This window comes from Macrotis lagotis, chromosome 1 (genome assembly GCF_037893015.1).
Source record: "Macrotis lagotis isolate mMagLag1 chromosome 1, bilby.v1.9.chrom.fasta, whole genome shotgun sequence".
Classification (NCBI taxonomy): domain Eukaryota; kingdom Metazoa; phylum Chordata; class Mammalia; order Peramelemorphia; family Peramelidae; genus Macrotis; species Macrotis lagotis.
In genome coordinates, this window is record NC_133658.1 from 575,859,641 (window position 1) to 575,885,597 (window position 25,957).

The 25,957-nt window shown below is 38.1% G+C and overlaps 1 protein-coding gene across 5 annotated transcripts in view; it reads right to left on the bottom strand.

Annotated features, from left to right (window-relative positions):
- Window positions 1-24,622, bottom strand: part of ILDR1 (immunoglobulin like domain containing receptor 1) — a 70,515-nt gene extending 45,893 nt beyond the window's left edge. For all 5 annotated transcript variants that reach the window (XM_074214641.1, XM_074214639.1, XM_074214638.1 and 2 more), the window contains exon 1: window positions 24,350-24,622. In XM_074214641.1, the coding sequence (XP_074070742.1) occupies window positions 24,350-24,407 (58 nt within the window). In that variant the 5' untranslated portion in view covers window positions 24,408-24,622. The remainder of the gene's footprint in view (window positions 1-24,349) is intronic.
- Window positions 24,623-25,957: the final 1,335 nt, after the last annotated feature.

A 25,957-nucleotide genomic window follows, 5' to 3' on the forward strand; every position in this document is an offset into this window, starting at 1 on the left:
TAAGTGGCTTGCCCAAGGCCACACGGCTAGGTAATTATTAAGTGTCTGAGACCAGATTTGAACCCAGGTACTCCTGACTCCAGGGCCGGTGCTTTATCCACTACGCCACCTAGCCGCCCCTATGTGCCACCTAGCCGCCCCTCTGAGTTTTCTTTATAACAGATGTATGGCAATTGCAAAACTCATACTGACAATTGATCTAAAAGATTCCAAACTTCATTTTCTAATAATAGAAACATAAAGTTTAACCTGCTTATTTGCAAGGAAAAATTTGTGTTAAGATGCTCTCTCCAAGTGAGCTGTAAACCTGCTCTGGGATGTGTACCTGAACAAGACTGCATAGGAAGTTTCCAGAGGATCTGATCTAATTTGCTTTGTTACCACCACCCTTCCATCGTGCACCTTTTATTTGTAAGATCCATTTACCAAAGGAGAAATGCCCCCTTGATTCTGTCAAACATCACCTATCATCCAACCCTTTTCCTCTTTTAATATCTGGTCCATGCATCCTGAATTTGCTCACTAGAATTGTATTCTCTAGACTGGAGTCTATTAAATGTCAAATGATAGCCTAGGATGGCTTCACCCCTACAGGAACTTCTCTGCATCACCTTGATTCCATGTTTACTCTATTTAAATGATCTCCCTCCTCAAAGAAGGGACTTAGTTAGGAAGGGACATCTCTTTGACCCTGGTCAGCCTGAAGAAGTTACAGAAGATGCTACCTTCATTCCTGTTCCTCAAATGAATTTGGGTTCCTACTCCTTGAGGAAGGAAATGATGAGGTCATTGAACCTCAATGAAGTACCTTACTCCTTGCTAGCACTCAGTAAAGCCCTGTACCTAGGTGCAAAACAAACCCCAAGCAAAAAGACTGTAAATCCCTGCCAGAGACTCAAAGGAGCTACTTTGAGTTACTACCTCTCATCTTTGTTCCTAATAACCTCAATCTTTGCTTTCTGAGCTACCCCCTCCCCCCTTGATTACTTCCTCTTTGCCCTTAAAATTTCATTTTCTCTCCTCAAGTGACTTGCTGTCTTCTTTTGGGAAATCAAGCTGCTCTTGGGAGTGGGATTCTCCAAATAAATGCCTTCACTTGAACTGGAGAAAGACTGAGTCTGGATCTTGAACCTCAACAAAGAGGAAGAAATAGATTGAATGAAAAAAAATTTTTAAAGGGTTTACTACACCACAAAGGAACAGTCAGGTAGTACAGCAGATAGAATTTGAAAGACCTGCCTCAGAAATCCAACCTCAGAAACTTCCTAGCTGTATGACCTTGGGCAAGTCATTTAACTTCTGTTTGCCACTGGAGAAGAAAATGGCATACCACTTTACTAAGAAAATTCCATAGACAGAAATAATTGAACTGAATGATTGAACAACCACAACAAGAAGTCACAAGGATGTTGCTAAATGCAAAGGATGCAAATACAAAAGCAAAGATAGTCCTAGCCCTTAGAAACTGACACTCTAGGAGGGGGAGACAATAATGGTGACCAGAAAAAGGAAGTTTGGACTGAAAAGCAACAAGATAGTGAGTTTGGTCACTTTCTTCCAAGAAAAATGACAGGACTGATTTGATGGTGATTTTAGAATTGGGGGAGGTTAAGGTATTATATGGAGAGGAGGAAGTAGATAATATTATTAGGACAGGGATTGGGATTAATAATATGTGGGAAATTAGCTGGAAGTCATAGTAACAGAACAGCAAAGAGGTAATAAAAGGAATTAATGGAACACAGCTACAGGCTCCCTGAAATAATGGGTCAGATAATGCAGCCAGACATCAAGATATGCATTTCCTAGCTCCCATCCCAACATATATCCAGTAACTTCACATGGACTTCTCTGAACTGTCCCACATCATTTAACCTACAAACCCTTGTAGGCTTGCACATTAACTGCAAAATTCCCCTAGCATCAACCAAGTGCTAGCTCATTACTAATTATACTAAACTATGAATGAGGATTAATCACTCAAATGGACATTTTCTTTTTAAGAAGAGCTAAGGAGGTCTAGAATTCAAATGAATAGCTAACTGGTAGAAAGTATTTGGGAGGAGGCACAAATCTAGCTCCCTCTCTCCTTAGTCCATCTGCCAGAGAATAAAAGAAAATATAAGCACAAAACAAATAGCCCTGACTTTCTCCCATCCTTGGCAAACAGAACTCATACAGAGGAAGCAAGCGGCTTAGTAAAAAGAGTTGTTTAATGAAATAGACTAGAGAGACTTGGGATTCAGTCCCATATCTGCTGATATTTACTAGTTGTGTGACTTAGGGACAACTCACTTAACTTCTCTCTCTAGTTCTCAGTTTTTTCATTTGTAAAAAAGGAATTTTTGACATTCCTACCTAACAAAATTATTGGGAGGAAAACCCTTTCTAAATATATGTGTATGTATAATGCATACCCTCTACCTTTTACATGGAAAAATATTAGCACCAAAAAATAGCAAATATAAGTATAAGCTATATGTATAAAACACATACTTGTTTTTCTTTTTAACATGGACAGTCCTTGTTTTTCATTAGTCTAACTGCCAATTTTGCTGATGAGGAAACTGTGGTCTAGATGTGTTAAATGAGAGAGAGATGACATAGCATAAAGAATACAAGATTTAGGGGTGGCTAGGTGGCTCAGTGAATAGAGCACCGGCCTTGGAGTCAGGAGTAACTGGGTTCAAATCCGACCTCAGACACTTAATAATTACCTAGCTGTGTGGCCTTGGGCAAGCCACTTAACCCCATTGCCTTGAAAAATCTTAAAAAAAAAAAAATACAAGATTTGGAGCCAGAAAACTTGAATTTGAATCCTAATTGTGTGACTTGATAAGCAATTTCTCTTCTCTGGGGTTTTTATTTTCACCCATAAGGAAAACAGGTTGTCCCAAATAGATCAAAGAAAGAGCAAAAGGACTCATGAGTCCCAAAATATTTGTACAGATGTCTTTATTATAGTGAACAACTAGAAACTAAAGGAGAGCCTGACAGTTGAAGAATGGATGAATAAATTATGGAAGATTGAATGTAATGAAATGTTCTTGCTACCTAAGAAATTATAAAAGGGATAGTTTCAGAAAAACCTGGGAAAATTTGGATGAATTAATACAGAATGAAGTGAGCAGAACCAAAAGAACATTCACACATTAATAGTTAGATTGTAAAGATAACTTTGACAGTCTTAAGAATAAAAAGCAAGTGATATATATATTAGAAATTTAATGTTATATACAATTCTTTCTCTTCTGCCTTATATTAGGAAGTGTTCATTTTATAGACTTTTAGAATTTTTTTTAGACTTTTTAAATTCTAAAGCTTAGAATTTTCAAAATGGGAAAAAGAAATGCTCCAAAAAGACTTAAGAACTCTGATTAAAGCTGTGACTAAACACAGTTCTTGAGTACCAATGATGGAAGTAGGCTGCCCTTCTGACAGAAAGAAGATGATCTCAAATTACAGATTGAGACATGTTTTCATACCCAGTTTCTATAAGGATTTGTTTTGCTTTACTGTGCACATTATAGTTGTAAAAGTTTTCTTCTTTTTCCTCAGTGTAGAAGAGGGAAGGTGGGGGAAGATGTTAGGCCAGGGAGAAAGAGATGAGAAAGGAAAAAAAAAGGAGAGACAGAGAGAGAAGTAGAAAAAGAAAAAAGGAAAGGGAAAGGAGAAAGGGAAAGGGAAAGGGAAAGGGAAAAAAGAAAGGGGAAAGTAGAAAAGAAATGGGAAAGTGAAAAAGAAAAGAAAAAAAGAAAACAAAACAAAAAACCAGCATGTTAGATTAGTTATTTCCAGGATCCTTTCTACAATCCTATGCCCAAACTTTTCCAAAGTGGCAAGATCAGGACTAAAACCTAGGTCTCCCTACTTTTAGAGTCCTAGAGCTAAAAGATACCTCAGAAAACATCTAATCCAATTTATCCTCTCTATATCTTTTTTGTACAGAGTTTTCATGATCTCCCCCACTAGACTGGGAGTTCTTTGAGGGAAGGGCTTTTGGCTTCCTTTGTATTTCCAAGGTTTAGGTTAGTGTCTTACATAGAGTATGTTTTTAATATATGTTTGTTGGCTGACCCCAAACTTTACATTTACATTCATCTGGGAAAATAAATCTCAAAAAGTACAAAGGTAAGTGCTTTGTCCACAAACTCAAAATGTTCAAAACAGAGCTCATTATCTTTCTCTGCAAACCTATTCATCCCTCTTGACTTTTCCTTCCTTTAAGAACCCTATCATCATTTTAATGTTCCAGGTTCATAATCTCAAGGTCATCCTTAATTCTTCTTTTCCTCATATTTAAAAATCAGTTGCCAAATCTTGATGTTTCTACCTTCACGATATCTATTGCATTTGAACCCTTTATTCATGTCCTTATCATGTCTCATCTGGAATGTTATAAAAGCCTTCTAGCTTCAAGTCTTTCCCCACTCCATCCATTCATTTTCTACTGAATTACCTTACGCACTGTAGCCCTTGCCTACTCAGTAGACTTATAATGAGCTTCCTGTTGCCTCTTGGAATAAATAGAATTTTTTTGGTGGTGTCATAGGATTAAGTGACTTGCCCAAGGTCACATAGCTATTAAGTGTCTGAAACCACATTTGAACTAGGGTCCTGACTCCAGGGACTACATCACCTTGCTGCTCATTGTATTTGATTTTTAATGTCCTTGGATCTTAGCACACATTACTCTCCTTACTGCTTTCTCTGATCCTGTCAAAATGGCTATGGTGCTGTTCTTCATATGTGTCACTTATCTCACCTCTTTGTGTGAGGTATAGTCTACTCCCAATACTGCGAATATCCTCTGTCCTCCCTTCCACTCTGTAGAAACCCTTAACTTCTTCAAGCTACAGTTCATGGGGTAGTTAGGTGGTTCAAAGGATAGAACACCAGCTCTGGAATAAGGAGAACTTAAAGTCAAATCTGACATCAGACAAGTCACTTAACCCCAATTGTTCACCCATCCAGCAAAAGACACAATCCAAGTTGAAGTGTCAATCTGAAGCCTTTCCTGGTCCTCCTACCTGCTAGAGATCTTCCCTCTCCAAACTACCAGTTGCTTTTTCCTATCTTTGTTTTGCATTTACATGTACATGGGCAGCTAGGTGGCATAGTAGATAAAGTGCCAAGTCTGGGATCAGGAAGACTCATCTTTCTGAGTTCAAATCTGTCTTCGGCCACTTAGAAGCTATGTGACTCTGGGCAAGTCACTTAACCCTGTTTGCCTCAGTTTCTGCATTTGTAAGATGAACTGGAAAAGGAAATGGCAAACCACTCTTCTATCACTGCCAAGAAAACTCCAAATGAGATCATGAAGAATCAGATATAATTGAAAACTAAATGAACAACACCTATCTGTGTCCATGTTGTCTATCATAGTAGGATGTAACTCTTTAAGGGCGAGGATTGTTGCATTTCTGTCTTTGTATCCCCAGAGCCTTGCAGAATGTCTGACACATAGTAAGCCCTTAATAAAAGCTTGCTGATTGATTTTCCCAAGGACACTGTGGGCATTAAGAGGAAAGGTCAGAATCTGACTGCTCCAAATCCAATGCTTTCCCCCCATTACACAATACTGCTACATACTGAGGATGAAGGGATTCTGTTCCAGACTAATACCTTTTCTGGAGTCAGCCTAAGGAGGAGAAAAAGATTATTTACTCAATCTTACATAGTTTATCTCTAATCTCAATAATTCAGCAAGTATATTTGCCAGCAGCAATAATAACATAATTATTTTAGATAACAATGTTAACATTTCCACAAGTATATTTTGAATTAAAGGGAAGAAAGGACCTAATCTCTTGAGGTTTGAATTGCACACCAGTAAAATTCCTTTACTTCTCTGGGTTCCCAGAAGTATAGGAACACTTAGTCACACATAGAAGAGCAACTAGACTTATTAAGTCATTCAGAGCTTCCTGGTCCTGTCTTTTGGGCTGCCCCAGTCCCAAACCTGTTACTTTCTCTGTTTCTCATCACCACACTCATACATTCCAGACTGATCTTTAGGTGAATGGAAAGAATTATCAAAGCCACTCATTATTCAGGATTGAATGTGTCTCTTATAGCAGCAGGAGGATGAGGAGGCAGAACTTGGGAGTCAGAAGACCTGGTTTCAAGTCCTGGTTTTATTGCTAGTAAAGATCTTAGACATTAAGATTACTGAACAAAAAGAAAGTCAGATGATGTCACCATTCTATTAAAAAAATTTAAGTGATCCCCTATTAACTCCAGAATTGGGTATTAAAGTCTTTTGACATTTAAAACTGTTCACAAACTAGCCCTTTCTGATCTTTCTAGTATTATTAAACTTATAAGCTCTATTATCCAGACATTAGCTATTGGCCTTTTCTTGTACTTGACCCTGTATTTTCAGCTTCAGTGCCTTTAGGTGGTCATGCACCATACCTAGACTGACTTTCTTGCTTCCTTGGCTCAAATCCTACCTTTAATAGGCCTTTCCTGGATTCCTTCCCGACCCCATCCTCAGCTAGAGCTTTCCCTTTTAGGGTAATCTTCCAAGATCTTCATATTGATATTTTGGTTCCTCCATAAGATTGAAAGCTCCCAGAAGTCAGGGATTAGTTTCACTAACATCAGAGAATTGGTAAGAATTAGTCAGCTCTTCATGTAAATGAATTAAAGCCCCCCCACACACACACAAACACACCCCTTGGATTTCCCCCACCTCCAAATAGTTTGGCTACAGGAGTTTGTATTAGAGTCTGTGCTTAAAAAATACTTTCTGGTTGATAGAAAGTCAAGTAGAAGAAGGCATATAAAGTGAAGTGCTATATAAATTTAAGTTATGTTGATATGAGTGGTGAAATAATAATATTGACTCCCAACCAGAACTGTAAATGGGACAGTTTTGTTGCTGTTTGGTTTTGTCTAGACCTATGGTTTTGTAGGCTCATGGACCTAGAGTTAGAAGGGCTCTCCTCCTGGGACAGAAGAGGATGTGAAAACCCAGTGAGGTTACAGTGATGGAGTTTAGAGTTCGGGCAGAAGTGAAGAATTCACAGACTATTATGTGCCTAGCATTTCTTCTTCTCCAGGGTAAGTGGGTGGAAGTGGGAGGCATTCCAAAGGAAGAAGCTCCTTCTGTAGCCAGAATATTTGGGGGAAATCCAAGGTGTGGGGGGGAGGGGCAGGGGAGGACTGTGGTATGAAGAGCTAACCAATTCCCTTACTTAGGGAAGTAAAGAAGGCTTTAATTCATAGGTTGTACAAAAGGGTCACAGGTTACTATAAAGCGTTCACAAAGCTATTAGTAAAGATATTTAAGAAAAGGAAAAGAGGAATGAGAAAGAAAACAGCTTTGAGATGTGACGGGACTTAAACCCATGTGGATTGGAGAAAAGGGTACGTCAAACTTGTATAGGGAGTCTAGCTCACCTCCTGTGCAGGGAGGAGTCAGGGGGAGGCAGTCAAAGAGTGACCCACCTGGATACCTGGATGTGACTGGAATCAGGCATTCATCTTGGAAGGCTAAGAACCAGGGGAGGTGGATAAAGGGAAAGATGCTTTCTAAACTGAACAATGGAAGAGGGAGTCAGAGTCCCAAAGAAAACATCAGACAAGAAAGTCTAAATAAATATTTCTCCTTCTATAGCTCAGCAACTGTTATTCAACTTATAACAGTCTTAGAGAATTCCTAGAGCCACTGAGAGGTTAAGTAACTTGCTCAAGGTCATATAGCCAGGATGTTTATAAGCAGGACTTGAACCCAGATCATCCCAATGTCATGGTCAGTTCTCAGTTCACCAAGCAACACTAATTCCCTCTAAATCTGAATTCTGTTTTATATTTAAAGAATACTTTAAGACATATTTCTCCTTCCACAAAAAGGAGGGAAATAATTAGAAAAATTCATGCTTAGGGGTGGCTAGGTCGTACAGTAGATAGAGCATGGGCCCTGGAGTCACGAGTACCTGAGTTCAAATCCAACCTCAGACACTTAATAATTACCTAGCTGTGTGGCCTTGGGCAAGCCACTTAACCCCATTGCCTTGCAAAAATCTTTAAAAAAAAAGAAAGAAAAGAAAAGAAAGGAAAATTCATGCTTGTTTGAGGATGAGCTTCATTTTGGTAAAAAGCAAGGGCAGTTTTGTGGTCACATGTCGATCCTACCTAGAGAAGCTGCTGGCTTTGACAAAGAACTCTGCTCCCCCAGCACTTCTTTTGAGGAAGAAGCAAGGAAATGTTTTCTTAGCAGCTGCCTAGGAAATGGGCAGAGGGAGTTTTCATCCAGGGCTGGATGAAGACATTGAGAGGGAAAGCATGGTCTCCAGGGTAAAGGGCCCTGGGCAAAAATTAACTTATTCTTTTTACCTTAAACCTACTGAATATACAAACAGAATTTTATAACTGTCTGTCTGTGTGTGTGTGTGTGTGTGTGTGTGTGTGTGTGTGTGTACAAAAGGCCTATCACAAAAAATGCTAACTACCTTGAGAAAAAAGAGAGAATTGAACTCTTGAGTGTTTGAAGTATATATATAGTTGTATTTATTTTGGCAATCTGGCTAATATAGAAATATGTTCTGCATGATTTCACATGACTAATTGATATGAAGCAGGGTCTAGGAAATGACTATACTGGACTTGAAGGTCATGTCCTTTGGGACAGTAAAGACTGGGGCGTAAAACACTACTCATGTGCAGTGAGAACTGTCTTAGCCACTCCTGGGGACTGCACTTGTGGCATACATATTGGAGAACACTGGAGCCAGGTGCTAAACTGCTCCCTAACCCCATCCTTGTCCAATGCACTATAGAAATGCATTTAAGCAAAGTCTTCTGGAAAAGATGCTCTTTTTTCCTTTCCTCTCTTCTTCTTTGGAGGATGGCCGACTTTCTCTCTCTAAGCTGTGCTCCCAGCCTAAGCCACTGGAGAACCATGACCTCTGCTCCATGTGGCCAGACTCGTTCAAGTCTAAGCCCAGTCAGCTCTTCTGGCTACTTTCCTTTCTCTCTTTCCCTTAGGCTTTCTCACCTAGAACTTTGTTACTCATTCTGTCATAAAGCAGTTTATTGTCTCTCCAAGAAAGTTTTAATTTGTGGACTTTGCAGTCTTGTGAAATAAAAAATCCTGAGCTTTTCCATCTCCAGACTACCAGGGAGTTTTTTATTTCAAGGACTCTCATCTTTATGATGGCACTACCAATTTTCTCCCACACCATTTCATATTGCTTGCCTTCTCCATGAGTGGGGGAGGCAGTGAAGAGAGAATAGAATTCAAATCCAAAACTTTTGAAAAAATGTTAAAACAAAGATTCCAACCAAGTTGGAATCAAGGAAAGATAAAGGGAAAAGAGGAAGGCAGGGGAGAGAGAGAAGAGAAGAGAAGAGAAGAGAAGAGAGAGAGAGAGAGAGAGAGAGAGAGAGAGAGAGAGAGAGAGAAAACAAAGAGACTGTTGGATCTGTAGTCATAAAAGCTGACTTTAAGTCCTGGTTCATTCTATTAATTAACAATCTAGAACATCAGTTTCCCAAGTAAAAAAAATCAGAGAAATCTGCTCTTAGCTCTGATACTTGTCAAAAGTTTCAGATTTGTTTCCAAATCAAACTTGAGAAGCTAGTAGCATACCTCAGAAAAGTTGAGATACATTTTTCTTTCCTTGACTTTGTTACAAACTAGCTCTTTTCCAGGTCCTTTCAACAAAAAAGCATAAATTAATATTTGACTTCAGTGAATTGGCTATAATATGTTTGAAGTTTATCCAGGATAGCATAGTAAGCAGATACTTGAAAAATAACAGTTTTACTTATCTTTCTCAAAATTGCTAGTTTGGATGTTAATTAAATTAATTACAAATTTGATGAAGTAAAAAGAAAACATTTTTTAAAAACAAAATAAATTATTTTAAAAATTTCATTAAACTCCATCTCATTTTCTTCTTTTTTGTTGGGATCTTGGACAGATTTATCTTTTAAAGGGAAGAGCTATGGATGATATTTGTATTTTTTTATATTACAAAACCATCTATAACTTTAAACCATTATATAAATGTTAGTTATTATTACTTTATTAATAAAGTCAATATTTATGAATATGAGTTAAGTCTCTGCACTGCCACTGGTGTTGGAGAATGAGAACCAATGAAGGCCTAGCAAAACTGGCTCTTTAGAAAATTTGAAGGAATGAATCATTCTAGATAGGTATATTCTTCAAATTAAAAAAACAACTTTTAAGTTTTGCTATTTTGAATTCTAAAAAAATAAGCATGAAAAATTTCAAATACCAGTATAAATTACAGTAAAAGAGGATAGTTTATTCTAAAAAGGTATAATAAATTCAACAAGTCAGTTTCAAAGTGGTCGTGCTTAACTGTATTTCTCACTAAACTTTCCTTTGCTATCTCTTTAAAAAAAAAAAACCTGTTTTTTTAAATGACCCTCTTTTCTTTTTGGGCACCAGGGAGTGGGAATGCTATTACTCTCTTTCCTTTTCTCCTACTCTCCAATTTTTAAAAGTTTTTCCATCTAGCATACAATTCTTTTAAAAAATATATTGCAGACATGCCTACAATCTAAAATACTCTATATTAAAACATAATTTGGGCTTGGGATAACACAGGGTCTTTAAAAATATCAATTGCTACCCAGGTTACACTCAGGGGTCCAAGGTGCTGTAATTTTTTTAAGTGCATTAGAGGTTTTGAAAAAAAATGGTATTTCTTTCTTTCCTTGTTTTCAGCCTCTTATTATTATTACCCTTAAAAACTTGGTGGTTATGTGTACAATATGTTTAAGTGGGGTCTTGACTGTTCAAGAATCTTTTTTGATCTTGAATACTAGATAAGGTAACAAAAAAAATCACTCAAAGTTTCTGAAAAGAGGAGTGATGTCATTTCTGGAAAGACCAACTGGGTTATGGTAGGTAGAATATGAGGTCTTCAAAGACAAGAACTTTTGTATAAAGATCCTAGATCTAGAGCTGGAAGGGATTTCAAAGGCCTGGAGTAATGAGAGATTCAATGAATCTGAATGAGCAATAGAAGTAGGAGGTGAAGTCAGGTCCTTTCACTCTGTAGTCAAAGCCATTTCTATTGTGTGGTGTTTTATTTTTTTTGGGGGGTGGTCTTTGCAGCCTCATTGACTAGCAAATTACCTTATACATAGTAAAGTAGTTAATAAATAAATGTTTAATTGAATTGAATGGATGGGAGTAAGAAAGGAGAGGAGAGGAGAGAGGTGTTAAGAAAGGAAATTGAAAGAAAGAAGTAACTCTCATAGATCTGCAAGAAAAAGAATGGTGATATGGGCAGCTAAGTTTCTGTTGAATAGTCTGTTGGCAAGCCTGGAGTCAGGAAGACTCATTTTCCTAAGTTCAAATCTGGCTTCAGACAGTAACGGTGTGACTTTGGTCAAGTCTTTTCAACCCCATTTGTCTTACTTTCCTCATCTGTAAAATGAGCAGGAGAAGGAAATGGAAAACCAGTCCAGTATCTTTGCCAAGAAAACCCCAAATGAGTTCATGAAAATTCAAACACATGATTGAAAAAATTGAACAACAACAACAAAATAGTCACTTAAATGATGTATGAAGTCACAGGTAATTTTTAGTGGCTCTACCTGATTTCCAAAGCAAATTTCTTTCTTTTTTTTTAGGTTTTTTTTTTTGCAAGGCAAAAGGGGTTAAGTGACTTGCCCAAGGCCACACAGCTATGTAATTATTAATTGTCCGAGACCAGATTTGAACCCAGATACTCCTGACTCCAAGCCGGTACTTTATCCACTGCGCCACCTAGCCGCCCCTCAAAGCAAATTTCAAGGAAAGAAATTTGAGCTACCAATAATATAACTAATAATTAGAGGAATGCAAATTAAAAGAATTTCAAAGTTAAGTTTCATACCTGTTAGATAATCAAAGATGACAAAAATGGATGTGATTAATTGTAAATTTGGAATTCTCAATGGAAATACTTTCAGTTCTGGAAAGTAATAAGGAACAATGTCCCCAAATCAAGAAAAAGCATACCAACAATGCCACTTCTAAGTCTATTCCTATTTGAGAACAAAGAAGGAAGGATAAGAAGCATGTATATATATATGTATAAATAGATAGATATAAATATTTATAGCAGTTCTTTTTGTACTTGTAATTAAGATATTACAGAGGATGACTGCTGGAAGTAGAATCAGGAAGGACTAAGTTCAAATTCAGCCTCTAGGATACTTATTAGCTGAGTGACCCTAGGCAAAATTCACTTAAGTTGTCAAGTTTGTCCCTCTGTAGAATGTAGATAATAATAGTATCTCCTTCCCACAGTTGTGAGGGTTTGTAAGGATTAAATAAGATATTTGTAAAGTATTTAGCAGAGTATCTGGACCTAGTAGGTATTAAAAATAAATGCTTGTTCCTTTCTTTCCTACCCCTGAACTGTAAACTAAGACAGTGCCCATCAATTTGAGAATGGATGACTAAATTATGTCTAAGAATATAATAGGTTATCATTGTGCCCTAAGAAATGGTAACAAGGTGGTTTCTGAGACATCTGAGCAGAGAATGAAGTGGGTAGAACTGAGAAATGACTGGCTGCAACAGCAATATTATAAAGATAGCCATGATTCTAGCTCACCATTCATTTCCTGATCATTGATGTAACTGAAAAACAAAATGAGACCCCTATTTTTGGATATGACTACTTGGGTAATTTGTTTTGATTGGCTATAATATATTTGTTTAAGGGATTTTGTATTTGTATTTCTTTTTAATTTGAGGGGGAGTTGGGAAGAAAAATAACAATAGCAGGCATTTATAGAATTCTTTAAGAAATGCAAAGCCGAGCAATTTCCTGACCTGCACCCCAAGGAGCACCAAGCACAACTTGGAAGATCAGCAGGGAGTCCTCTGCCAGAGCCAGTATGAAGCCCAGGCTCTCAGCGCAGCCGTGGCACTCTGCAAAGCCCAGGCTCTCAGCGCAGTCATGGCATTCTGCAAAGCCCAGGCCCTCAGTGGGGTTGCAGCAGCACTCAGCCTAGCTTTGGCAGCCCAGATCCAGGAAATGGAAGCAGGCATCTCCAGGCAGCTACACCCTGAGTGCTCAGCCTACTAAGGTAAGGGAGTGGAGAGAGACTTCCAAGGTCTGTCCTCTGTCCCTGGAACAGGACTCTGGGGCTCTGACCACATTCAGATCCTGATCACAGTCTAGGCCCCCCATAAACCAGAGACCCCTCTTCCCCCTCAGCCCCATGGCAGAGGGGTACACTTGTGATCATTCACAAACCAGGAGAGCAGTCAGAGCCTCACACACTGAGATACTTGTGGGGGTGTCCCAATAAAACTCAAAAGCTCAGGATGCACCCCAAAACAAGGCACAGGCTGGGGAAATGAATACACAGAAAAAAAACAAGAACAAGACCACTGACAATTACTTTGTCTATGATCCCATGGAGGATCAAAATATTCAATCTGAAGATGAGAAAGACCAAGCTTTTGCATCTATAGACTCCAAGAAATATAGAAGTTGGGCTCAAGCAATGACAGAGCTCAAAAAAGATTTTGAAAATCAGGTAAGGGAGATAGAAGAAAAATTGGGAAAAGAAATGAGATATGCAGGAAAAATATGAAAACAAAGTCAGCAGCTTAGTCAAAAAAAAAAATGCTGAAGAAAAAAATGTGCTAAAAACCAGTTTAGGTCAAATGGATCCAACAGTTCAAAAAAGTTATTGAGAAGAATGCTTTAAAAAGAAGAATTGACCAGATGGAAAAGGTGATAAGAAAGCTCTCTGAGGAAAACAAATCCTTCAGATGAGGAATAGAGCTAAAGAAAGCTGATGACTTTGTGAAAAATCAGCAACAACAAAAGAATGAAAAATTAGAAGAAAACATGAAACATCTCATTGAAAAAACAAATGATCTAGAAAACAGATTCAGGAAAGATAATTTAAAAATTATTGGGATACCTGAAAGTCCTGATCAGGAAAAGAGGCTTGACCTCATTTTTAGTTTGTTTTTTTTTTAAAAGGCAGTGGGGTTAAGTGACTTGCCCAAGGCCACACAGCCAGGTAATTATTAAGTGTCTGAGGCCAGATTTGAACTCAGGTAACTCCTGATTCCAGGGCCAGTGCTTAACCTCATTTTTAAAGAATTCCTACAGGAAAATTGCCCTAGAAGCAGAGGGTAAAATAGAAATTGAGAGAATCCACCAATCTCCCCTGGAAAGAGATCCAAAAAAAAACCCAACACCCAGGAATATTACAGCCAAGTTCCAGAACTCCCAAGTCAAAGAGAAAATATTACAAGCAGCCAGAAGAACACAATTCAAATATCATGGAGCTGCAGTCAGGATCACACAGGACTTAGCAGCAACTACATTAAGGGCTCATAGGGCTTGGAAGATAATATTCCAGAAGGCAAAAGAACTTGGAATGCAACCAAGAATCAAGTACCCAGCAAAACTGAACATCTTCTTCCAGGGGAGAAGATGGACTTTCAATGAAACAGGAGAATTTCAAATATTGTTGAAACAACCAGAGCTGAACAGAAAGTTTAACCTTCAAGTACAGAACTCAGGTGAGGCAAAGAGAGTGGAGGAGAAGGGTAAATTATGAGATACTTAATGATGATGAACTGCATGTATTCCTGCATGGAAAAATGATACTGATAATACTCATATGAACCTTCTCATTTAATAGAGCAGGTAGAAGGAGTTTTTATAGAAGAAGCACAGGAGAGAGCTGAATTTGAAGGTATAATATATGGTAAAAATGGAGTCGGTGGCTAAAAGGGAAATGTACTGGAAGTAAGAGAAAGGAGAGGTGGAACTGGCTAAGATATTTCATATAAAAGTTTTTTTTTGCTATGAGTTTTTGCAATGGTATGGAAGGGGGAAGGTGAGGGGGGGGAATGAGGGAACCTTCACTTTCATCAGAAATGGCTCAGAGAGAAAACAGCATACACATTCAATAGTGTACAGACATCTAGAGATAAAAGAGAAGGGAGACAGGGGAAGGGGGGGGATGTAGGTGATAGAGGAGAGAATAGATCATAGGAGAGGATATTCAGATATAACACATTTTCTTTTTTGCTTTTAGCAAGGTTCTGGGATTGGGTGGTCTCTCTGGACCACAGGGCCAGGTGGTTGCTGGGTCTCTAGGGTTGTATGTGGGCTTGGGGTCTCAGCCCCAGGGCCAGTGTTCTGTCCACTGAATCACTCGGCTACCCTACAGCACATTTTAGAAGAGGGACAGAGCGAAACAAGAGAGAACATAAAATAGATGGTAGTGAAGAGGAATGGATGGAGAGAATTACAATCAGCAACAGCAACTGTGGAAAAAAATATGGAAGTAACCTCTGTGACGGATTTATGATAAAGAATGTGATCCATCCAAGACAGAACTGATGGTATCAGAACACAGACTGAAACACATTTTTTTCTCTTTCTTTTACTTTATTTCTCATGAGGATTTATATTTTTTGGGGGAGGGGGTATTATGTTTACTCTTAAACAAGAATATTTTAGTAATGTGCAAATGAAAAAAAAGACAGCAAAAAAAATCTGTTCCCTCCTGTCTTCCTGAGAAGGAAAAAAATGTTGGAAAAATATTAAGACAGGAGAAAAGAGGAGTGATTTTAATGATTAAGACATGAAAAAATTAATGGATTTAGACATGTAAATTTCCTCAGAAATACTGTAAAATCCCAATGGCAAATAGAATAGCTAACATCTGTTACTTAATGGTCATGGTACAGAGAAGAAGAGGTTGTCTCAATGACACTGATGAAGTCACAAGCAAGCCAGTAGTCCCTTCCCCCCCCCCCCCCTTTTAATACAAACTGGGTGCTGAATAAAATTTGTTTCACCTAGCAGACAACTTCTATGGAAAGCTGGCAATGGGAAGAAGACAATGACCTTTCCTTACCCTTTTTCCCATCCTTTTAAAACTTTAGCTTTCTTTATTTTTAGTTCAATTTTAATAAAAACTAACCAAATTAAATTCACTGAAGTCAGAGAGGGATTAACTTTAATGAACTGCTCTTTGATAGGAGCTGTAGCTGTATTGAGATTTCTACATGACTCACTTGGGTCACTGTCTTGCTATAGATCAACTGTGGATGCAGAAATAATTATACTGCTTTCAGAGAAATGGTTTAGAAATTACTCATATTAGAAGAAATGAATGCCACCTTAAAGCTTTCTCACATAATCAAGAACTTTCCAGCACACTGTGGTCATGGGCTCAGCGTGAGAATAAGACTGCTTGTTTTTTTATCATTTGGGAGTAATGCAAATTCATTATCAGAAAAGCTAGAGGAGAATATTTTAATTTTTAAAAAATTATTATCAATTATTATTTTAATATAGACCATTACTGATTTAATCCTCTACTAGTGAAATATCAATCTAATGCCTCATGATGGCATGGAGATGACCGAATTCTCAAAGGCTATGACAGTGGAGTTCAAACTTTACAAAGTCTTTACCAAGTCAGAAAAGCTTTGTTTACAGAATTTCAAAATTGTAGTATTTATTCATTCAACAAGGATTTATTATGTACTCCAATTATCTGCCAACCACTATATTAGGCTCTGGAGATACAGATACAAAAGCAAAAAAGTCCCTGCTCTAGAAGATTGCACTTTACAAGGGGAGGGGAGAAGTACTATGTCTGCTAAGGAGAGCCCTAGCAAGAAGACTCAGGGCTTGTGTAGAGGGTGGCTCCTGAGTTGAGCCTCAAAGGAACAAGGGGTTTTTGAAGAGAGAAAAGTGAGGAGACTCATAGATCTAGTATTAAAAAGGATGGCATATGCCTTCAAATTCAAAATCCTCATCTTACAGATGAGGAAACTAAGATCTATAAGGTTGTGACTTGTAGGTAGATGAAATCAGATCTGACTCAAGAGCTAATTCTCATTCTGTTATTTGATGTCACCTCTTCCAGGCAAGGGGCAGGAACCTCAAGAAAGGCCCAACAATGGAGTATTTAATTATCAATGTAAATTTTGAAAATTAGCCTAAGCGTGAGAGGTTCACTCCTAGAAAATTTACTACTAGATGAAAAAATATTTGGGACTAAAGCAAATTAAGAAAATTCACTTCACCACATAGGTAGCATCCTCAAAGGAAGTAGCTAAATGGTGTAGTGGATATGGGACTAGAGCCAGGAAATTATTTTTCTGAGTTCCAATCTGACTTCAAACACTTTAATTACTAACTGTAGGACCCTGAACAAGTCACTTCACTTTGTTTACCTCAATTTCCTCTTCTGTAAAATGGACTGGAGAAGATATCCTTGAGAAGAAAACTAAAATGGGGATACAGGGTCAGACACAATTGTAATAACTCAACAACAATAAAGGGGTAATATAGTTGGAAAAAAAACTGCAAAGCGCTTTATATGTTATCTCTCTTGAGCTCCACAACAAATCTAGGAGGTACATGCTCTTGGTAAAGGAATATCAAAAACCTCTTTTAAAAAAAAAAGTAAAACCAGAAACATCAAGAAAGAATACTACTTTGACCTAAAAACTGTCCTAGAGCTTAGACTGTTCCCTTTAGGAAGGTAAGTAGAACAAAAACTAAGGCCTTTTGACAGAGATAGATTAAAGTTGATAATCAAATTTAACTCTTGCTAGATAAGATCCAGACTTCTCCACCTGCCTGAAGAGATAGGTACTGGGACCCACCAAAGGGAAATATTCTTTTTGTCTCTGAAATTAAGGTACCCTTGATATGACTCTCCTATGGATTCCTTTAGGGAATCACCCAAAGGGAATGATTTAGTTACTCAACTATTCTGGAATGTTAAGCCAAATTGAATTTTTAGATACTCTGATTTTCTATGTTGAAGATTCCTATGAATGTTACCATATATCATCTTAGAATAGAGAGATAGGGGGAAATTATCAATCTGAACAGCCTTCTCTTTCCAAAGCAGAAATATCTTGAATATAGATTTAATTACATTAAACATTTTTTTCTATCAGACTTGAGACTTTAAAAAGCACTAGATATTTTTTTGACATATTATGATCCCTATTATAGAGATATGGAAATTGGCACTGTAAGAAGTTAAGTACCTAGCCCAGTCAGTGTCTGAGGCTAAATTTGAACCCAGGCTTTCTTGGATTTAAGTATAGTACTGTATCCACTGTGTCTCTTATTGGTGGGGAAGGAGAGAGGAGGAGAAAGGGAGAGGAGAGGGAACAAGAAGGGGAAGAGTGAGGGAAAACAAGAAGGAAGAAAAGAATGGAAAAAGGAAGGAATGAAGAGATAAAATGGGAGAGAAAGGGAAAAGGAGAAAGGAAAGGAAAAGAAAGGAAGGAAAAGAAGTTACTGAAGTATTTTTTTAAATGAATAGAAGGAAGGCTGAAAGGAGACAAAGAAAAGCAGAGCAACTTTGAAAGTTTTATATTTAATTTATTTTATATGACAAATGAAAAGCAAAAGGTATAGGAGAGATGTAATCCACTTTGACTGTGGAAATATTCATTTCATTGAGGTCTGCTAAATTCAGAATTTTCAAACAGTGAATAACCCAAATTAAAAAAAAAGATATGGGTTGGCCTAGATGGCCCTGGAAGAAACTTCCAGCTCAGAAAGTCTGAATTTGTTTCCTTTGTGAGAATTTAACTGGGGCATGAGAAGAGGAGGGCAGGATTGGATGGTTGTCTTTGAAGATCTCATGCTTGCTCTTAGTGGTGGGGCTGACCCCAACACAAGAGGTATCAGGTGTTTATAGTGGATAAAGTAAAGAAATCCTACAAGAAAGAATGGCAGTCATATACTAAATTGAGACCTGAATGGCAGAATTAATATTATAGAGTAATCCCAGGGAAATTCCATGCTTTAAGTCTAGTTTATGTGTAGCTTTAGTCCCTTTTCTTTTTGCATTTTTTTTGTTCAGACCTAAGATTTCATCTATATGGGGAATTCCCACTAAAAAAAAAATTCTCTTTACTAGTATGCAGATCAGCCACCTTTTCAAGATTTATCTTCTTTAAAATAATGGTCTAAAAGAATTGGAAATTGAGGGGATGCCCATCAATTGGGGAATTGTTGAACAAATTATGGTATATGAATGTTATGGGGTAGTAAAGCTTTAGTGGTCGAACTTTGATACATGAACTGATACTGAGCAAAGAAAAAGAACCAAGAGAAAATTGTACAATTAACAGCAACATTGTGAGTTGATCAACTATGATGGATGCAGGACCTCTCAACAGTTCAGAGATCTGGGACAACCCTAGTAGAACTATTATGGACAATGACATCCATATCCAGAGAATGGGAGAAAAAAACCAAACCACAGAATCTGAATGTATACATTCACTTTTGAAAAACTCTCATGTTTTTCCTTCCTATCTTATATTTTCTTTCTTTTCCCTTAGTCCTAATTCCTCTTGCACAATATGTAATGACTAATATGTAAATGTATTGAACAAAAATGTACAGGTACAACTTTTATTATTTTTTTTTTGGCAAGACAAAGGGGTTAAGTGACTTGCCCAAGAACACAAGTTAGTAAGCATCAAGTGTCTAAGGTCAAATTGAACTCCATTTGTCCTCACTCCTCCTAGCTGCCTCCATATACAACTTTTACCAGACTGTTCACCACCAGGGGGAGGGAGGGTGGTAGAAAAATGTTAAACATAAATTTGCAAATGGATGAATGCTAAAAATTCATAGCATAGAAGTGGAAAAATAAAATATCAATTTAAATTTTTTAAAAAGAGTGGCCCAGAGCACTGAGCTATTATTGAAGATTAACACAATGTATGTCTCAGAGGTCAAAGGAAGCAGTTTGGCATATATTGAAAAGAGTTTTGGCATTGGAGTTAGAGAAGAGATTTAAATCTTGTCCCTGATGCTTGTTGACCAGAATCATATAACCTTGGGTGAGATGTTTCTCATTTTCTTCATTTAAAAATAAGGAGGATTTGTTGACATTTTGTAAAATGAGTCTTAGGGTAGATGATCTTTAAAAACCTTCAATGATTCCTGATTCTGAATCTAGACTGTTATTCAACATAGTACTTTCCTTGTGCATAGAGCATGTGAAATTCACAGTGCTAAGTGTGTGGCAAATGAAGGAGTTGCCAGGAATTAGTTAGACCTGAGTTCAAATCCTGCCTTAGACAACAGTTGTATGATTCTAGACAAATCACCCACCTTTTTTTGTTTTTCATTTTCTCATCTGTAGAAATTAGGGGTTTGGATTCTATGATTTCTAATGATGTTAATAGGGCCTATAGTGAAAAGAATAATCTATTTGGATTTCAACATTCTGAATTCAAGTATCTATTGAGTTACATAATAACTGTTAGTGTGGCATGCATTTCAGTTCCCCGAGATTCAAATTTCCCGATTAGGAAGATGGAATAAATAGTTTGCATGGCCTCTCTCATGTTGTAATTGAGAGCCAGCCATTTTGCAAACCTGGACTTGTTAAAAAAAAATCCATGAACTATCATATTTACTCATATAAATCCTGCTTCTCAGGATCCTTAACGGTAATCTGCAAACTGATTCATTGATAACTGGGAGGAAAGGGATGATGAAATTATGGGTCAAAGAGCAGCCACTCCTAAAAAAGAAGTAAAAACACATACAAAAAGAGAAGAAATAGCATTGAATAACCTGAGGTAGGGGTTCATAGTAATAGGTATTAAAAATGAAAAGTAGTTTACTGTTTAAAGGAGGGGGAAAATTCTTGTTTCAAATCAGTTTTCTTAGATGTTTCTTAGTGTGAAAGTGTCTCCCAAAGTGAGGAGTCCTCACTGAGTTTTGGCCTGTTGGAAATCAATATGTGTTAACCTCCCCAGAATTCCTCCAGTTCAGGGACACAATTACCAGAGTTTTGGTCTTAAGAAAGAACAAGACAGAATTAGGCTAACAAGAACATTTATTGATATTTCTTTATGTGATAGATGTAGCAGGTGTACATGGGAGGGGGTCTAGCTGGAGAGCCAGACTCCACCAAATGAAGGCCTACAGTAGGCTTTATAAAGCCTTTGACCATCAGAAAATGTGATGTGAAACTCAGCTTGGGTTTGTCCTATCAAAGAAGGTTACAACTCTCAATCCAAGATAGGGTGAGGTAACTCATGAAGGGGGTAGGGAGACCCAGGAAAGGGCAGGAGGGGCAACTCAGTCAAACATAAAAGTCCTTCAAAGCAAAAAACAGTAGTGGGATTTGGGATGGGAATAAGAAGGCAAGCCTTTGTTCTATTTACAATTGAGGGAGTCTTCTCAAAGTCCCCTTTTCAAATGCTAAATTGACTTGATTAAAGGGGACTTTACTCTGTTCTTAAAGAAAAGGGCAAAATTCACTGCTAACATAAGATTGAAATTGGAGATGACAGTGATCATATATTCAATTCTCTTGTTTTATACATGTGGAAACCAGAAGGAACTAATTTCCCTGTGGTCACAATGGTAGGTCATAGCTGAGGAGAGATTAAAATTCAGGCCTGGTGACCAGCAGAATCAGAAAGGACTTTAGTAGTCAGGGCCTGCCTGACTCCTTGTTTTATAGATGAGGAAACTGAGGCCAGAGAAGTTAGATGACTTGAAAAAAAAATAAGTGATTAGTTTTCATTTTTACATTAGTTATGGGAAACTGAGGAAAGGAGTTCATGTGTTACAGAGAAACAACTAGGGATGATGAAGGAAAAATTATAAAGTGGATTGGTGTATAATCAGAGGCCTGGAAGTGAGGAATGCAGGACAAATTAATTTACAACTAAGAGGAATCTGGATTTACAGGATGTAAATAAAGTTAATTTGCATCTAACTGAACAAAAGGAATCCCTCCCAAAAGAGTGGAAAAACTTGCAACAGGAAAGTAAGAAACCATAGAATTAGAATGTTGGGTGAATTAAAGAATAAACTGGCCCCAGTCTAGGTGTCAGATTCACCTATCTGTTATACATCTTAAAGGTCTGGTTACCAAATTATGGGGAAGGGGAGGTTAGATAAGGAATTGGGACACAGGTGGAGAAAGAACTGGGCACTTCGGCTAGGCTTGTGATCATTGCAACATACAGTCAACTGGGAAGGAGATAAAAGGTTATGATTTTATGCCCTAGATGTATCTATTTCTTTTTGGGACATCGATTCTTATAATAAAGGATTCTCTTTGCTTCAGTCTTGGCTATTCTGAGTTCTTGGTAAGGTGCTTGTTTCTTACAGGTCACACAATAAGAGTCTAAGTAGACATTTGAACTTGGTTCTTCTTGATTTCAAGTCTAGGGTATTTATATATATTTCTACATTTAGTCGCATAATTGTCAAACTTGTCTGATTCTTGACCTCATTTGGGGGTTTTCCTTCTTTAGCTTATTTGCCAAATGAAAAAATTGAGGCAAATAAGGTTAAGAGACTTGCCCAGAATCTCATAGCTAGTAAGTATCTGAAGCCAAGTTTGAATTCAGGTCTTCCTGGACAAGAGCTCCATCCACTGCCTCACTTAGCTGCCTTTCAGTCACATACACATGCATTCCAAGACTCAGGAAAGTAGATAGACTCCCATACATCATCAGAAACACATAAGGACAAACTTTCCCAAAGCAGGCAGGAGACAAGTTATATAGCTGTATAACTAACAAGATAAAAGGTCTAGATAGATTGGGGGTGAGGGCAGGAGGGAGTGAATGTGCCAGGAGTGAGTGGGTAGGAAAGAGATTTTAGAGTCTTTTCCACAATCAATCAATAAACAAACATATATTAAGGATCTATTAGGTTGTGAGCTCCTTTAAGAACAGGAACAGCTTTTTACCTTTCTATATATCACCCATGCTTGTTGTTCAGTTGTGTCTAAGTCCAAGATAACTGGATTGGTTTGCCATTTTTTCCTTCTTCAGTAGATTAATTCAAACATGACTTAAGTGATTTGTCCAGGGTCTCGGAAATGTCTGAGAGCAGATTAGCTATTTAAACACAGTTTGACTCAGTTTCCTCATCTGTCAAGAGAGCTGGAGAAGGAAATGGCAAACCACTCCAGCATTTTTGCCATGAAAGCCTCAAATAGGGTCACAATGAATGGGATAGAACTTAACTGAACAACTTCCTGGCCCAGTACTCTTCACTGATCCACCTGACTATAAGCTTAGTAGGCCCAAAATACTTGTTGAGGTTGAACCAGGCAATGTACAAAGCACTAGAAAATATAAAGACAAAAAATGAAATCCCTGACCTCAAGAAGCTTATATTTTATAAACTAAAAAACTTTCAGAAAACATTGAAATTTTAGGTTATGTTTCCAGGTTCTGCTGTATTATATCAAGTATATATATATTATGGGATCACTTTTTATTACCTATTGTAAACTAGTCAATCTCTCTTAAGGCTATTGTAGAGAAGGCGCTCTCTTGAATTGGAAACCACAAGTCCAGTTTCTATTTCCTAATTAGCAATTACTACTCACATAGTCATTTTTAACTATGCAAAGGAGGCTATTCTTTTCTTCATTTTTTAACTGCCTTAATCACTGAGAACATCACTAAGATCATTCTTGGTCCCTTGGCCTCATCTCTCTCTTCCCTAGATCGCTGAAAGGGCATAGCCTGGGAAAGTCTAGTTTTTCAAAGGTTTCTGTCTCCTACTACATCCAGGGTGATCTCTAGTTATCTTGGTCCATATCTGGCCCCTGAACCCAAGATGGCTTGGGAGAAAAATGAGGCTGATGACTTTGCACAGCACCCAGCCACCCATCCCCACCCTCAGGCATCACCTCCTGGAAATCATGGTCTCCTTCAAAATAAAGAACAACAACCATCATTTTAGGAGAGAAGAGTACTGAAGATGGTGGTGATCTACAGGTGTACAATGAAACATGCAGCCAGGTACAGTGTATTTCTTTAGCTTAACTCTATTACAAAAAGAGGGATTGGCAAGGAGTATTGAGAAAGAATTGCATTGTTTGTTTGCTTTTTTAAAGCAACAATAAGTTTCAAATAGGGAGGTAGTGTAGGATGAAAGAAAAGGGGGAAGGGAAGAGGAGACAAGGAAGAAAGGACTGTTTCTAGTCTCATTAGAGACTCCTCCATAGGGTATCTTTTCTCTCACCTCCAGTTCCCCCCCCCAAAAAAAAGAAAAAAAAACCTGGAGGGAAAGACAGATAGGCATCTATTCAAATAGTTCTGGGCCCTTTCTCTTAATTGCACCTGTTTCTCCTAGGCCTAAGCTAACAGAGAGGGAAAAAACCGGTTTCTTCAAAACAGAAACTTGATCACATTCTTAACCCGGCGGAATTGGGGCCAACCACATCCCTAGCTCTTCACATTCTCTCCCTTCTCAACTCCACCCAGGCCACCCAGCCCAGCTACAAAACAATGGCTCCTACACGCCCCTGGCCCGGAAAGACCAGCCCACTTAGCCCCAGGGCTCACCTGCTGGGAGCCAGGTAAAAAGGAGGAGAAGAGGTGGAGGAGGCTCTGGGCCCCTCATGGCCCCTTTCCCTTCACGATCTCCAAGGCACAGTTATTTTCTTCATCTGCTGCAGCCCCAGGAAAGTCTAGGCTTCTTTAGGGCCCTGCCAGCACTCCCTTTCAGAAGGCAGGGCAAACTCCTGCGGCCCTCCCCAGACCAGGAGGCTTCGGGTGGGTCATCTCTACCAGAGGCACCCTCTCTGCTCACCTTCCCAAACAAAGCTGCTGCTGCTTCCTGCTCCGCCCCTTGCTCTCAGGTGAACAGGAAGACTCTCTGGCTCTCCAGAGAGTAATTTGCCTCCCTACTGACCTAGGCTGAACTGTTCCCTGGAGACCCTCCTCCTGACCTCCTTACTTTCACTAGTCCTCACGTTTGGGGGTGGGTGGGGGGAACTTTCCAGAAAGAAATTCTATTCCAAAAGAAATGATTCTTAATTTGACACTCCCCTCCCTGTCTTTTCTCCACCACCACCACCTCCCTTTCCTCTCTCCCTCTTTTCCTAGGATTGATCTCACATGGACCTAATTCTCTGTAGCACTTTTCCTTCTGGTTTTCCAGTTTTTTCCTCTTAACTCAAGTCCCACCTTATGACACCGGAAGAGCAGCTAGGAGGTGAAGTGAGTGAGCACTGGCCTTGGAGTCATGAGGACCAGAGTCTGAATCTGGCCTCTGACACTTACTAGTTGTGTGACCTTGGGCACCTGATTGCTCCTGGCATCCAGAGCCATTTCTAATAGTCCTTATTCCTAGCCCAGATGGCTCCAGAGGAGAAAGTGAGGCTGGTGACTTAGCACAAGACTCCCTAATACAAATCCAATTAACTTTACCTCCCTGATGTTATAGTCCTTTTCCAAAACAAAGGAAAAAACAGAATAAACATTTCTTTCAACTGTGGAGTTTGAACGAAGACCAAGGACTATTATTTTCAATTAAAAGAAAAAGTTGTCTTATGTACTATATAATTTTGCTATCTCTAATATTTTATTTTTTCCTCAAGGATATGTTTTTTTCCCTCAATACATTCAATTTTGAGCAATACATAACATGGAAACAATATAAAGATGATCAGAATGCTGTGGGGGGGAAAGGAAAGAGAGGGTGGGGGAAAAGTGTAAAATTCAAAACCTTACTGAAAAATGAAAGGTAGAAACTACTATTGTATATAATTGGAAAACAAATAAAATATATAATAAAAAAAGAAATAGAGTAAATATTTAATACATTTTTGCTGATTTGACTTGGAAAAAAATTCTTTCACTTTAATGACCATTAACAAGAAATATAAGAATAGCAGTGTAAGCTTTAGGATTCCTGAGTTTAAATTTAGACAAAATGAGGACACTTTAAGGTTAAAAGCCCTTTCTTTGATTCGTTGGTTTATAGGTCTAGAGAAAGAAAAGACCTAAAGGCTGTCTAGTCCAGCCTTCTAATCCAGTAGGGAGAAATGTTTTACCTTATCATTCTCATTTTATAGTGGAACTTTAGTAACTGATTCTGAAATTAGACAGCTAGATGTAACTGGAAAGTTATGTATATTTATGTTATATAAATAATGTTTGATATATAAA